Consider the following 15846-nt stretch of genomic DNA (forward strand, 5'->3'; position numbering starts at 1 on the left):
AGGGCTTGGCTTCTCCGGCTCTCTCCCGGGTCAGTGTGGCCCTGCAGCTGGCACTCAGGGCACTGCTTGCTTTTGAAAATTCTCCCTGGCTGTGGGAGGAGGCAGGACTAGAGGTGGGCACCTGGGGCCAAGGAGAGAGGGAAGGATTCAGGGGACAGTCCCAGCTGGAACAGGGCTGGTGACTGGGAGATTCCTTGGCTTCTGCGAGGAGGCAGCAAAGCGGCTGAGCCCTGCCCACGAGGCCACCGCCAGTGGCGATCGCTGTCTCCACCTCGTCAGCACGCCCGCCACAGCCGGGGCCTGTCAGCGGCGGCCCCGGGAAACGTCCCCTTGGAGAGGCGCCTGATGGACCTGTCACCGAGGTGCCATCCGCCCCTTCAGCCCCCACACCCTCACCAGGTAATCTGTTTTCACCAGGAACATCGTCCTTCTGCCTCGGCCCAGCTCCCAGCGCTGAGCCGGGAGGGCCGGGGTGCACCGGGCAGAGGAGCTGCCTTCTTCCCTGAACAAATGACCTTGGGCTGGACCGGAACAGCTTGGCCGGATGCAAACACTCTAGGCCCCCAGCAACCCTGGCTCTCACCCCCTCTTCCAGCCTCATCCCAGGGAGTAAATCTGCACTTGAGGCAATTCCAAATGGAACTGGACTCTTGGGCGCTCCTCCTAGGTGACCTCAAGCCACTGATGGGTCTCTGGCTCCCAAGTTACTCTCTGTCTCCACCCCAATTCTAGACCCACATGATCGCCCAGGGAGTTGTCTGGCCAACAGGGACTGTACACCGAGAGTTGGGTGGCCTTGGGGCCACATCTTGGTTCATTGCTCCCTGGGTGGGGGCTCCCCCGCCAAGCCTCTGGGGGAGCCTGCTGTGAGAGGCCACCATGGGGTTACTGGAGGGGGGGTGGGTGCAGCATCTTGTGAGTAACAGCCCCTTCCAGCTGCTTATTTCCCTCTGTCCAGCTGGGGATCAGCTGGACCCCCAACTCTCTCCTAGGCTGACATATGAATGAACCCATAGCCTGGCCCCTGCTCATGTTGGCTGCTCTGTGGTGTGATGGCCTCCGTCAGGCCAGAGCCCCGGACGAGGAGCCAGAAGATTGGGTTCTGGTCCCAGATTTGCTGCTGGCTGTGTGACCTCAGGGAGGTCACCTGCCCTCTCTGGTTCCCTGACCACCGCCATCCTCCCGACGTGCACCAGGGATCGCACTTGCTCAGCGCTCCCTCCTTTGGCCCTTCAGCTGGGTTCCCTCCCCTCTGCCATTAAGGGGTCTGTTCTGCACCAGCAAGGAGCTAAGGCTGCACCACAAGGCCGGCAGCCCCAGAGGTGTCCGCCACACCAGCACCCAGCACAGCCCCCTGCCACTCCTGTCCCCCAGCAGACACTGTCAGGCCTCAGGAAACGGGTGTTTGGCATGGGGTGGAGGTGGGACGGGCTTCTTCTCTGACGACAGAAGAGGAAATGGACCTGGGAGGAGGAAGGGGGTTTGCCTAAGTGGAGCACTGCGGTGGCCCCCTTAGTTCACAGCAGTAACCAGAGGGAGGGGGTTTGCCCAACTGGAGCACCGGGGTGGCCCCCTTGGTTCACAGCAGTAACCGAGGCTGCTCAGCGGTCAGAGTGGCCTAATGTAGGTCCAGGCCTCCCTCTGGGCCATGGTGACCGTGGTGATGTTGGCAGGGGGGGGGGGGCAGCCTCGGTGCTGGTCATGACCTGGGTCTGGCTCCAGCAATCAGACCTTCCAGGCAGGGATGGAGCCAGTGGCCCTCCCCTCAGCCTCTGCCTCGGCAGCTTTAATGAAAATCAGACACGGATCTTTAGAGCTGCTTAGCATTTCAATACATTCAATATTGGGTATTACTAAGTCACTCTCCTAAACTATTCCCCTACTCCAAGGGTGCCATAGCCACCCACCCACCACTCACACCCACACCCCCCAAGTCACTGTCAGCCAGGCTCTCACAACCAAGCGCCTCCCCCCACACAGTCCCCCCTTTTCTCCCTCTCTCCCTCCCTCTCTCTCTCCCCCCTTCCTCTCATTCTCTGTCTCTGTCTCTCCCGCAAGCACAGAGAGCCGCGCCCATCTGTCAGAATGCTGATGCGGGCTCATCTCCCGACAAGGCAGAATGATGATAAGGTTATTTTTTAATATCAGGGATATTAATACTCCTCTTTCTGATCATCTGATCATCAGCCACTGCCTGCCCCTTCTTATCACTGAGGAAGGTCTTGAAGCCATCCTTGGAGGGGCAGGCGAAGGGTGGGGGTACCCTGGGGCCTGCTGTGTGCCAGGCACCCTCTTGGTCTCTGCGATGCTAAAGGACAGGTGGTGTCCCCATTTTACAGATTGGGACCCAAAGTTCAGAGAGGTGAAGTAACCCCTCTGAAGCCACATGGCACACGAGAAGGGTCGTTCGGGGTTTGAGCAGATCTAGAGAATTTCCTGGGGGCCCCATCACCCCGATACTCCTTGGGGAGAGGCCCTGCTCTACCCCTCGCTCAGGCTGGGTCAAGGCCCAGACCTGGCCCAATAATCTGACCTTCCTACAGGGGCCAGATGAATCCTTGGAGACCTCCCTGCCCCATGCCCGATGGTTGCCCAGCAGGGGCCTGTCCTCAGGACCGTGAGCTCCTCTGTCCTCCCCATGGGGGTGTCATGGCGCAGGGAGGATCACCCAGTAACCCACAAACAGCCCAGTGTGTCGCCTGTTCTCACCCTGCTGCTGACCAAGCCCCGAGTCCTTGACACCCCCTCATCTGAGTACTCACAGCTGTCCCCTCCCCCCAGCCACCTCACCACAAGCTTGTGGGGACTGGACCCACAGAGCTGAGTTTGAATCCTACATCTGCCACTTAATAGCTATGGCATCTTGGACAAATCATGTCATACAAACCTCTGACTCTCCTCATTTATAAAATGTAGATAATAATAGAACTGACTTCAAAGGGCTGTTATTAAGATTAATAAGAATAGTGAATATTCCTTCAGATTATCCTAGCTGTCGAAGCCTTAGCGGTCCTCCTCCATGGTGAGCAGCACCCCAGAGAGGAAAGTGATGAACCTCAAGTCACACAGTGGCAGAGAAACCTAACCCCTGCTTCCGGGTCTGGGCTGGGCCTTGGAAGGCAGCCAAGGCCAAGTCAAAAAGCCCTTATGGAGGGCTGCCCGCAGGCCTGTGGCGAGGACTCGGGGTCAGCAGGAGCAGAGGAAGGTGCTGAGAGTCGAGGATCACACCTGCTCAGGTAGGACTCCAAACCAGTTGGGGAGCTACTCAGGGAGGGTTCCCTGAGAGAACGAACAGAGGCCAGGGGTCAGGGATGGCTTCCCTGAGAAAAAACAGGGGGTCCAAAAAGCAGGGGTGTCCCAGAAGAGGGAGCCTTGGAGAAAGGGAGAGAGGTAGTGAGTGCAGAGGGGGGCAGGTCCAGTTGGCTGGACAGGGCCTGGCAGGTGTGGTAAGGATTTGGGTCTTTACCCAGAGAGAGCAATGGAAGGTTCTGGAAAGGGAGGGGAGGGCGTGAGCCAGGGGCTGGCTGGTCTTTTTGCCATGAACGGCCTTTCTGGCTGCAGTGTGGGGAGTGGCTGGAGGACCCCAGAGGGTGAGCCTGGAGGCCAGAGACGTGACCACTGCAAGGGGTCCTGGTGCCAGGTGACGGGGGTGCAGTGGACAGGAATGCTGAGGATCCGGCGGATCCTAGACGTGTTTTGTAGTAAAATCAAAGGACTTGGGGGGCTGGATGCACAGCTGATGGAGAAGGAGGTACAGGGACAGCGTTCAGGTTGCTGACTGAGCAACTGGGGGGATGACGGAGGAGGCCAGGCGTGGGGCAGAGAACCACAGTGTTTTGTGCAGGGCGGGAGATGCTGGAGGCAATAATGGATGAGGAGAAGCCGAGAGAACAAGGGATGGAGTCTGTGAGCATCAATGATTCCTCTGAGAAGTTGGCTGGGGAGGGGGGTGAGGGAGAAGGCAGGAGGCAAGAGAGCGAGGGATAGAGGGATAGTTTTGTTTCTCAGGACAGGAGAGACCTGAGCATGAAGGATGGAGCCGCCCAGACCTCTGAGGCCCGCCCTGCCATCATCTTTCCACTGCACTCTGCTGCTTGCCAGTGGTTCCAGGCCGTGGAAGTGATTGATTATATGTAAACAGGAGGAAGCAATTAGTCTGTGCATGCCCGGCCATTAATAAGCCTCTTATGTATTTATAACAACACCTCATTTACCCTCCAACCTGAGAACAAATATCCTGAGAACAGCCAGGAATGAGCAGAAGGGACCTCAGGGCAGCCAGTCGTCGGCTCTAAACTCACCTTCCCTGCTCGAGGGGTGGGTCCTCGCTTAGTTCCCATGGACTGTTACTTGACGTAGAATCCTAATAAGCAGATTTTTTAAGTCCAGAATAGATGAAAGCAGCCATTTGGAGGGCAGTTGGGAACTGTCAGGGCTCCGGAGCCCCACAGCACAGAGAAGAGGCCGCCGACAGCGGGAGAGCTGGGGAGGCAGAGGCCGGGGCGGAGTCAGCCCACCTGGGCTGTTGGGTCCTGCCGCCTCAGAGCCACCTCTGCCTCCCACTGTCCCGGCAGTGGCTTCACTCACTCGTATCCAGGTCCTGCTCCCCATCAAGCACCAACGATTCTTTGTTCAAAGCGAGGACTCTGAGCCACGGAGCAAGGGCAAAATTATATTCAGTATTTTCTGCTTGAAGGGGACTTCTTTTTTGAAATATTTTAAATTGTAAATTTTATTTTAAGTTTTGGTGCCTACAGTTTCTGAAATATTCCCTTATGTGGCAAGGGATTTTGTAATTGCCTATTTAATTATCTGCCTCCCCCTTAGACTGAAGCGCTGTGAAAACAAGGCCTGCGCCCGTGTGGTCCACCGGCCCATCCCAGCCCTGCTGGGACCGCAGCGGGGCTCGTTCCTGGTTGTTGAACTTGTGAATTGATTAATAAATTAATATTACATACCAGGCAACATTCACTCGAATATATTATTATATCTAATTCCACCTATTTTTTTTTTTAAATATGGCTACTAGGAATTACGTGTGTGGCGCGTTCGCTCTACCTGGCAGGACTGTGGCTCTAGAGGCAGAGCGTAAAGTTTAAACACCGTCCTCCGACACCGGACGAATCATAATGACTTCCTCGCTCCCCTCCAGCCTGGAGCTCGTCCCTGGCGAGGCCATCCTATTCCCCAGGGAGGCCAGCACCAGCCCTGGGAACGCCAGGGCCTGCTCACGCGGCCCAGCGCAGCTCCTGGAGACCAGCGGGGCAGGCACGCGGCAGGCGGAAGGTGAGGCCCTGAGCATGGACACCACGTGCTAAAATCCAGGCTCCTCCTCCATCCACAGGGTCCGTCCTCCACCCACGGTAGAAGGAGAAGTTTTGGTGCAAACGTGAGAGATGCCACCCGCTCAGTGCCCTTGCAGTGAACCAAGTGTCGGGTGAGAAGGGGCTGTGAGTGGGCTCTGCTGAGTGAGAAACTGGGGCAGGAAGACGTGCCCACCGGGCAGGGGTCAGGGTGGTGCCAGAATTAAATCCTGTGACCCTGACCCCAGCCACACACTCACACACCCGCCTCCTGCCATTGGGCTCTTCCTCCTGTGTCTAATGGGCTGTGCAGAGTCATGTCAGCCCCACCCCCTCAAAGATGGTCTCGCCTCCCAAGCTGAGGTCTCTTTGCAGGTTTCCAAGCCTATTTGCCCCTGAGAACTCACATGAGCCGCCTGGCAACTCTGGGACTTGGTGGCAAACCCTCATTTTCCAGTTGGGGAAACTGAGGCTAGAAAGGTGAAGTGAGAAGAAACACTCCTAGGAGGGTCCACATGTGGGGAGTTTGCCTGATGTTCCCAGCGACTCCCCTTCCCACTCCCAGCAGGAAAGGCGTGCGTGGGGAAGGGCTTGCAATGGGGTGCAGGGGTCAGCTCAGAGGTTGCCCTGCTTGGCCACGCCCAGTTCTCCCCCACCCTTGCCTGTTTTCTATATCAAGGTCTCATGTGTCAATGTGCTGAGGGCAGAGGAGTGAGCACTGTTCAGGTTCACCCCTCAGAGAGGCCAGGTCAAGCCCTCGTAGCAGGTGTGGCTGGCACACCTGTGCAGCCGTCCAGAAGTCAGGTCTGCGGGGATGGCCTTGAGCACTTGGCCACTTGGGCTTGTAGCAAACATTCTCAGAGCACCTGCTATGCTCCTGGAGGGCCCAGCCTGACCCAAGCTCCCTGCCACAGGATTTTCCCTCCAGGGCCAGAGGAGACAGACTAATCCCAACCATCATGATGCCAATCCCGCCAGGGCACCTCACAGAGCACCCCACGCGGTCAGTCAGTCCTCAGTAATCTTTCCTTGTCTTTAAAATGGGCTGGAAATCTGGCATTGCTGGAGAAGGCTGACCGGGAAGCTGGGGAAGCCTCACCTGGACCCCCGTCCAACACCCTCCCCTGCTCCCACGCGCTGCTGGGCCACTCAGGAGAGGACCCCAAAGGTCCTGGTGAGATGCCCATCCCATCTCTCCAGGTGCAGGGTCCAGTGGCTTTTTCCTTCCCCCTGGAGACTGACCACTTTGAAATACAGGACAGGTCGAGGGGAAGGGCTGGGAGGGGAAGAGCCGGAGAGAGGCACACTCGGGCTGGGCATCCTGGGAGTAGCAGAGGGTACAGGGAGACAAGCATGAGCTGTCCAGTGAAATGCATTGCTTATTTGGCTATCGAAGATTTGGGACATGGACCCGACCCCTGATAGAGAACCACTTGTGCTCCCCAGGTCCATCAAAGATGCCTCAGCTCCAGAAAACTTGGTTTCTTCAGTTTTCCCCACCTGAAAAAGTACAAAACCCGGGTTGGTTGACCCCATTTTGGTCTGAGGATGCAGAACCCCAGCTCCACCCCCAAGACTGCCCCATTAACAAATATTTCTGGGAGCACTGACCAGGTGGCGGTTACTAGGCACGCTCGTAACTGCATCCTCATGCACCCTGTGTGTCTCTGCCCCTGCTTCGCCTGGTCCCCAACAGCCCAGAAGCCACGTGCCAGCCAAGGACTCTCCCATCTGAGGAGTCTCCAAGGAGGGTGCAGAGCCCATGGGCTGTGACCACTCCACCCACAGGCTTGCCACATGTGCTACTACTAAAATGTTTGCATTAATTGCCAACTTTAAATATTAGGAGATGCCATTAAAAAAAAAATTCCACATCACACAACTTCTCTCGAAAATGCAGAAAATGGAGGTTGGCACCCCCATGGCAACACTGGCAGGAGCTGGGAACCCTCCCCGGGCAGGTGTCATCAGAGTGCCTGCCAGTCTCATGTGGGCATTTGAGTTTCTACTCCCCGGCTAGTCCAGTCTGCTTGGGTGCCCACCACCTGGTCCTGTCACAGAGGCCCTGATCCCCCTCCATCTAGTGCCTGCTTGGATGCCTCTGCTCACGGGGGGCTTACTACATCTTTGAGCTGTTAGAAAGGGCATCCTAAATGGAGCCGACTTTCCCCTTGTCTTACAAAGAAAGACGCCCAGGAAAGAAAGGGGCTTTGGAGTCCAGCAGACCTGGGGCTAAGCAGCTCTCCAGCATCTAAGCAGCTGTGTGACTGAAGGTCAGTGATGGCCTTCCTGCACTTTGGTTCTCCTTGCTGCTCTTTTCCTGCAGGACTATGTGAGGCTTAAACTAGAGCAACTTTAGAAAGTGCCCAAAGCAGGGTCTGGCATATGGCACCTACTCCCCAAATGGCCTTTCCCATTGATGCCCCCTCCAACCATGTGTCCAGCTCTTCCCCGATGTCCACAGGCGCCGGGAAGGCAGGCAGAGCCACAGCGCATACGTCTTGGCAGTTAGACTCAGGTAGTCCGGACGTGCCCTTGAGGATCAGAACCCAGGAGGCTGCAGGGCTATTGCTGGTTTCCGGACTGCTTGGCCACCAGGTGCTCGCAAGGCTAGGTGGCGCCCTAGGAGAGCCCCCAACCTGGAGTCTCCCAAGGTGAAGAGTCCCTCATCCTGGGACTGGAACTGGGGAAAGTCAGGGGAGGGGCCCATGGACTGGTAACCGCCTTCATCCCAGCACAGCTGCAATTACTGGCCACTTGGCTGTGCACTGGGCGGTGACCTGGGCCCCTTACCTGGGACCTCGGGTGTAATTCCCACAGCTACCCCAGGGTGCAGATATGGTTATCCTTGTTCCAGACCTGGCCACTGAGGCTCAGAGAGGCTAAGAAACTTGCTCAAGGTCACACAGTCAGAACTTCAACGCGCGTTCCTCTGGCCCCTGAGCCTGCCCTTGCACTCCTCGGGCTCTTTCAAGGAGGGGCCCCCCTCAGGCTAAATCAGCGGCGTGAGCAGGGGAGAGACTTTTTACCCAAAAGCGCATCAGAGTTTGTCTCTGAGCCTGTCGGCGAGCTGGTGCGTGTGCGTCCAGATGTGTCCCCGCTGGCGAGGCACCGTGCGGGCGCGCCTCTGGGGGTCCCGCTCGTGGAGCGGCGCGCGGGCGGCGGTCTCCCCGCCGGGTCTGCGTCGGGTGCCTCGGGGGCGTCCCGATGGGGCTCGGCGGCCGCGCCTCCGGGTCCGCGCGGGGCGCAGGGCGCGCGCCGGTGCGGGCGGGCGTGCGCACGTGCGCGCGGGGTCCGCGGGTCGGAGTCCGCGGCGCCGGCTCCGCGCCGCCGCCCCCCTCGGTGCTGATTGGCCCGGCGCCGTGACGGGCCGGCCCCCGCCCGGGGCGGCGGCGGCGGCGGGCGCGGGTGCCCGCGTGTGCGCCGAGCCGCGTGTGCGCCGGGGTGTGCGCCCGGCCGCCGGGTGTGCGGGCAGCGAGGAGCGCGCCGACGCGCGGGCGCCGTGGCCGAGCCGGAGGGTGCGGGCGCCCCCCCGCCCGGCCCGGCCATGGCCCCCGCCCGGGGCCGTCTGCCCCCCGCGCTCTGGGTCGTCGCGGCCGCGGCGGCGGCCGCCACCTGCGTGTCCGCGGCGCGCGGCGAAGGTGAGCGGCGGGCGGCGGGCGCGGGCGGGGGCGCCGGGGGGGGCCCGGGGCGCGGCGCGCTGCCTGCGGCTCAACTTCCTTCTCGGGGTCCCTGAGCGCCCAGGGGCCTGGGAGCCTGGACCTGGGTCGGGGCGGGATGGCACCGCGAGAAAGAGCCAGGGTCCAGGGACCCCGCCGTGGGGATGGGGACGGGACCGGGGGCGGGCGCTGGGGAGCTCCAGGAGGAGGGACGGAGGCGCTGCCGGGGCACGCCGCTGAGGGATGCAGAGCTGGGGACAGAGAACTGGGACCAGGACCCCGGCACGACCAGAGGTGTGGAGGAGAGGGGCAGAGACAGGCAGGGCACAGGCCCAGGCACGGGGTGGGGACAGAGAAGCGTGTCCCTGGGGACAGGGGGGGGGGGGCTGTGAGGTGCAGGGGCTTGGGGGAAAGGGGCAGGGCACTGAGAGCTGGGGACCAAGACCTGAGACAGGAGGACACAGGACAGGGTTTGGGAAGCCGGGAATGAGAGTCTTGGAGCTGCCCAGCTGGGGACGGGAGGCCGGGGAGAGGGAGGGACAGCAGGAGGGTCACGCAGGAGGGAGGCACTCTGGGCGCAGGAGCAGCCTGGGAGGAGAGGGCTGAGGGGACCGCAGAGGGACTGAGGCAGGCAAGGCCCGGGAGAGCAGACTTGTCCAGGGGCAGTGCTAGGTGGTCGGGTCACTCAGGGGACACGGGGTGCATGGGGGTGCTGGTGCAGGGGATGGGCACGGGGTAGACACGACCAAAAGGGTCCGGGGGGGTGACCTTCTGGTGGCGGGAGGGGACAAGGAAAGCTAGGAGGAGGCACCCAGGACCTCCCACCTACACACACACACACACACACACACTTCTTAACCCCACTGGACACTCAACATCGCAGCCCAGAATGCCACCCTGGGTTCTACTCTGTGCCCCCTACCCCCGCCTCCACCCTAGACCTCCCTGCAAAGCTCTGCCCATGAGTCCCAACCCAGTGCCCTGGGCCGAGTCCCAAGGTTGACACCCGGGGTCTAGGGCTGCCTGCTCGCCCCGGCAGGATGAACTGCCAGATGCCAGGTTGCTCCAGAGTCGTGTTCTTCATCCACACTCATATACAACAGATCCACCCCCTCCCACACAATCAGCTCCGATACAGCAGTGCCCACAAGCACACACACATCTCAGCATTCACACGCACAGACCTGCCTGGAGAGACTCGCAGCATGGACAGCCCCTCTCTCCAACACCCACAGTCAGATGCACAGAATGCACCAGGACTCATGTGCACTCGCACACGTGCACATGCATCTATGTATAGGGCCATGCACACGAAAATATGCACAAACAAGACCATCGAACTTGTGTTCTTGCCTGTGGAAATACACGGAGACAGAATAAACTCACGCCACAGAGATAAGCTCATCGTCTCCAGTTGAAACCCCAGCCACGCGGGGAGCAGGGGGAGGTGAGAGCTGGGAGGTGAGAGGGCAGGCAGGCAGGGCAGGCTGCAGTGGAAGGAGGACAGCAGGGCACTAGAGGAGCCGGGGGGAGTGGGGGCGAGGGCAGGATTGGGGTGCAAAGGGTCTGGGTACTCTTGGAGCTGTGGCCTGAGGAGGCAGTTTTCCCACGATTGGAGAAGGGAAAGGAAGAATTTTCTCTGCCTAGCAGGATTCAGAAGGGTCCACACCGAGGTTCGGGCATGGGGTGGAACACCCCAACTCCTGTTTCAACTCTTCTCTGAGGAGCAGCCAGCAAATCCAGAGACCCCCGGGGAGGGGATTTTAACCAAGCTCACCACGGAGGATCAACTACTTGCCTAGGAGAAAGGGCATTCCCAGAGGAGGGGTGACGGTCTAGGAAGAGGCATGGTCCCCAAAGAGAGGCAGGAGGGAGAGTCTACTCAAGGCAGAGGAAGCATTGTCCCAGGTCCGGGCCCACACCTCTCTGGTACCCACAGCTGGGCAGGATGTACCCACACAGGGCAGACAGCCCTGCTGGAGACCTGGGCATGTCCCCTGTGGGACAGCACGGCACTAGCGGGGAGATTGTTGTAACTGGGGTGGGGGCTGTGGTGTTCCCAGCCGGGATCCTACACATAGGACAGAGCCTTTGCCTGGCTGAGAAGCCCTACGCCAGGCCTTCGCAGGGCCTGGGGAGACCCCTGTGCCTGCAGAGATGCCCCTGAAAAACCCACCGGGCTCGAAGCCCCTTATCACTCTCTGGTATGGATTATCCACCACTTCGGGGTGATCTCCCAGGCATTCACATCCTGGCTGACATCCCCTGGCCACCCTGAATTCTCCAGCCTCACCATCCTGCACGGCGTCCTCAGGGAATGTAAATCAATTTAAGTATTAGTCTCAGCGAAATGGAATGGGGGAAGGTGGCGGTGCTGGAGAAAAAAAGGAATGGCATAAAGCCTTCCAGAGTTGAACGGGAGAGGCTTAGGAATTATCTGGGCTTCTCAGAGCAGGAAAGGGGCCCATCGGATCCCCCAGAGCAGGTAGGCCCAAGGCACCTGCCGGCATCTTGCAGATGAGGAAACTGAGGCGCAGAGGGGTTAAGGGATTCTCTTCACAGAAGACCCAGTGAGACTGTTGTTTGCTCCCACTTGCAAGCGGAAAGCTGGGCCCAGAGAGGGCAAGTGACTTCACACATGTCACACAGGCCCTCGGTCCAGCAGTGTGAGGAGCCGGAGAGACCCCTGTCCTGCTGGCCAGCAGGGTCGCAAGTCCCAAGGGTCCTCAGACCCAGGCCGGCGGCCGCAGTGCTGCGGTTCTCTCCAGCCCTCACCAAACCTGTGGGCCAGGAGCTTCTCGTGAGCGACATTCCATGTTCCTACCCACAGGAGGGGACATGAGTGGGGATGAGGGGACAGAAGGTGGGGAGGAGCAGAGAAGAGTCTGGCAGGAATTGAAACAAACAGCCCTGGAATCCTATAGCTCTTCCTGGATCCGATAGAATCGACATTTGACTTATCTGTGGATTATCTGAGCCCCTGGCTGGCTCCTCCGGAATCAGCTGAAAATGTGGCGGGGCCTCCCGGGAAGGGAAGGGCCTGGGAGGTGGGGTCTGCTGCCCGGAGTGTGGGCTTTCCAGGGGCCGAGGGCCAAGCAGTGGACATTCTCTTGCGTTGCCCATGGGTAGGGGCTGGGCTGAGCTGCGTCCAGGGAAGACCAGAGAAGGGATTCGTAGCTCTGAGACCCACATGGGGGAGGTGGGGTGGAGTGGGGGTGCCCCAAGGTCCCCAGACCCCACCTTCTCCCCCAACTAGGTCCTGCTGGTCTGGGGGAGACTGCAGTGCGGCCCCCTCCCCCTCCCAGCAGCCAGCGGGAGGAGAGAGCTGCCTGACCCACTTTCCTCTCCATCGCCTGAGAGGGAGGGAGGGAGGCGGGAAGGCTTCTCTGCCTGCGCCCCTGGCATGGGGCTGGCTGGAGAGGGGAGAGCCCTCTGCGGACGTGGGCTCCATCCCCAGATCCCACCTGGCCCTGGGGACCCGGGGTGGGGGCAGAGACCCCTCCCTGCCTCCGCAAGCCCTCTCTCCAGCCGGCCTCTGGGGCCCCTGACGGGGCTGGGGAGGGTGAGAGGAGGAAGAAAATCAGCAAATAAGAGCGTCCTCACTCCAGCATTTCCTGAGGACACTTGTCTCCCTCTCCGAGGGGCAGCCTTAGAGCTATGCAAATCTCAGGCAGAAGGATCCCAGTCTCCCTGCGGGAAAGTTCCAGCAGGGCCCTGGCTTTAGCCCTCTGTGCGTGCCTGAGCCGGCAGATGGATGAGTTGGAGGCCCATGTTGCTGGCTGGGGAAGGGGGTGCACAGAAGAGAAAGTGCAGTGAGAGCCACGGACGGTGGCGCAGAAGCCCTCTCTGCAACCTGATGATGCAAGGGCAGCTGGGGCCCAGAGAGGTAAAGGCCTTACCCACGGACACACAGCAGTTCGACCCCCAGCTGGGATTCAAGCCCTGCCTTCTTAGTAATCGGTGCACCCTTGTCACCTTAGAGTGCGTGGGTGGGACCAGGTGCAAGAGGAGAGGCAGGAGAGGCAGACTCAGGGAAGGGGAACTGACGTGGGTAAGGTGCGAGGGCTCCTGGCTTCACGGTTGGCCCTCACCACCCCTGCTCCTACGGTGCTGCTGCCCCCACCTGACAGAGGAGGAAACTGAGGTTCAGAGACGCGAAGGTCCCCTGCTGCTAAGCCGGGGCCTTGAGACATGAGCCCAGGGGACTGACTCCAAAGGTGGCTGTCTTATACCCTGTTGCTGAGACTTTGTTGGGTCCCCCTTGAGGCTCTGCCTTGGAACAGACCCGCCTTCGGCCGGCCGTTCAGTGTCCTCCCGCCACGGCTACTGCTCAGAGGTTCTGCCTCTTGGGCTCACGGTGCCTGGGCTGGTGGCATTGACTGTAGCTGCCACAGCAGGTGTCCCGCGAGCCACCTGTTGGCTCCAGCGAGAAGCTCCAGGCAACTCCCCTGAGGCCCACTGTCTTCATCCCCAAGGGGGAGAGAAGAATCACCACCTCTCAGGTGCAGGAGCCCCTCAAGCTCCCCTCGCAGAGCTCAGCACCCAGGAGGTGCTCTCTGTGCCGTGGCTCTTACTCCTCGAAATCCCTGCACCTCAAACATGCTCCGAGGCACCTCCTGGGAACCCCGATGCTTATACAGCTGCGGCCAGGCCTCTGGAGGGAGCTATGACCTCACGGTGGGGACGCAAGTGGGTACCTTTGATGTCACCATGTCCCATGAATGAGGCAAGGGTCTGGGCATCTTAACAACCTGTGAGGCAGGGGCCACTATCACCCCCATTTTTCAGAGGGGGACGTTGAGGCTGCAGAATGGGGACTTGCTCAGGACACAGAGCTCCTCAGAGGCAGAGCAGGGTTCTGGCCTGTTCCCGGGCTCCTGGGCTAACCCCTTAGCCACCCACTGCGCCTCCAGCCAGGGCAGCCTGCGCTCGCAGCTTCGTTCTGGGAGTTTCGGTCAAGTTTTGGCGGGTAGTGGAGGAAGGCTCAAGGGGGAGAGACTTGGCTGCAGGGGATTGAGAAAGGGCAGATGGAGCATTTGGGGCTAGAGCAGGACATGGGGCTGCTGTGTCAGGCTGCTCTGGTGCGGCTGGGGAGGGGAGCCCCAAGGTCTGATGCGCCCTTGTCTCCCATTTTGCAGTGAACTTGCTGGACACATCGACCATCCACGGAGACTGGGGCTGGCTCACATATCCGGCTCATGGGGTAAGTGATGGGCTGCGGGGCCTGGGTCGTCTGTGAGCAGAGAGGAGCTGCAGTGCAGGTTCTTATTATCATCAGAGGCCCAGAGAGGTATAGGGACTCGCCTGAAGACACACAGCAGTTAGAGACAGCTGCTAATTTCCTGACAGTCTAGCCTTGGGATCACAGAGCCAGCCCCAGCGGTGGGCTGCCACTGCTTCAAGCTTGAGGTCCTAGAGGTGGCATCCTCATGTCTGTTCTGGACCAGAGATTCGCCACATGCCGCTCCTGGCCCACGGTGGCTTTTTGCAGGGTCATTGTCAAGGAACAGGACCAGGAAGGGCTCCAGCCAGACCTCTGGCCCCTCAGGAGTCTCCCCTCCATCACAACTGCCTGGCCTCTCCAGGAGCTGCCAGGACCCTAGAGGCCCCTCTTGTTTCTTCCATCAAAACCACCGTGGCCCTGCAAGCCCCTGCTGTGGCTGAGTGCCAGGTTCTGGCCTCTGTAGCACCCTGGGCCCAGGCCATCAGGCCCCTGCAGGTCATGTGCTCACAGATGACACCCCTCGCACCCTCCCGGGGAGCAGGCATGGTCAGCCCCCTGGGACAAAGCTGCACTGCCCCCCCTTACCCAGATCCCGAGGGTGAGGGCCAGTAAAGCCGGGCCCACAAGCTGGTGCATTCCCAGGCCTGCCATCCACGAGTGGGTGGGCCTGGGTCAGCTCTTCACTCCTGCTCTCGGCCTCCTCATTTGTGGAAAGGGATGAGCCGGGGGGCTTGCTGGAGGGTGAGGGGGTTGGCGCAGCCCCCTCTGTGCTTGGCCACGGTGACCCCTCTCTCGTGCCTGACCTCGCTGTTACGGGCATGAAGGGCGGTTGTATTTCACATCCATCCCTCCCGCACACACGCCGGAACACTCGCTCCTGCCGTGGACGTGAGGACACGCGCAGACGTGGTTCTCACAAGCACTTTGTCTTCTGTGGCTCTGGGGATGGAGCGACGATGATATTAATAACGATGGTGACAGTGACACCGGAGCTAATATTTGTGAAGAGAGTGTCTCTACTTTGGGGAACGGTTTTCAGCCAGGCTGCTGCGGCCTGTGACAGGGGTCGGGGCAGAGCCCAGCTCCTCTCTCTGCGGGCCTCGTCCCTGGACAGCCGTCAGCTGAGCCCACTGTCATTACCCCCCACCCATCTGGCTTCAGGGAGCTGGAGGGGCAGGCCCCAGGGGCCCGGAGCCAAGAGGGAGCCCCTTCTCAGCACCCAGCCCTGCAGCCTCAGCAGGCCAGTCCTCCTGAGGACGGAGGCTGGGTCCCTGAGGTAGCCTTTCTCTCCTTGGGCCTCAGTCGCTCCTGTGAATGCTCTTCTGGGTGTGTCCCAGAGGGCTGCCGCCCAAGGGTGAGCATGGGCGTGAAAGGACCTTGCAAAGCTGACTGTGCTTTGCAAGGGACCAACCCTTGAGGCTGGGTCAGCACTGGCCCTAGACCCAGCAGCCGGGAAGGAGTGTGGGGTCTCTGTCCCCCTCAGAGCTCAGGGCTTGGTTTTCAGGGTCACAGGGAGTTGAAAGTGTTTGAGCATGTAAAGAATGTGACCGCCTGTGCTTGGACAGACTCCTCAGAGGTTCTGGCGCGCTGTAAAGAGAGATCGAAATTTTCTCATCTCATTGGGAAGTTAGAACAGAAACTCAGCTCACACAGCCCTTAG

At 60.1% G+C, this 15846-nt stretch overlaps 1 protein-coding gene across 1 annotated transcript in view; it reads left to right on the forward strand.

Moving 5' to 3' along the window:
* Positions 1–8850: 8850 nt before the first annotated feature.
* Positions 8851–15846, forward strand: part of EPHA8 (EPH receptor A8) — a gene marked incomplete at both ends in the record, with an annotated part of 32670 nt that continues 25674 nt past the window's right edge. Inside the window, 2 exons of the mRNA XM_084241988.1 lie at positions 8851–8944; positions 14101–14165. Coding sequence (XP_084098114.1) covers positions 8851–8944; positions 14101–14165 — 159 coding nt within the window. The remainder of the gene's footprint in view (positions 8945–14100; positions 14166–15846) is intronic.

Source organism: Talpa europaea, assembly GCF_964194135.1.
Source record: "Talpa europaea genome assembly, chromosome: 9".
Taxonomy (NCBI): Eukaryota; Metazoa; Chordata; class Mammalia; order Eulipotyphla; family Talpidae; genus Talpa; species Talpa europaea.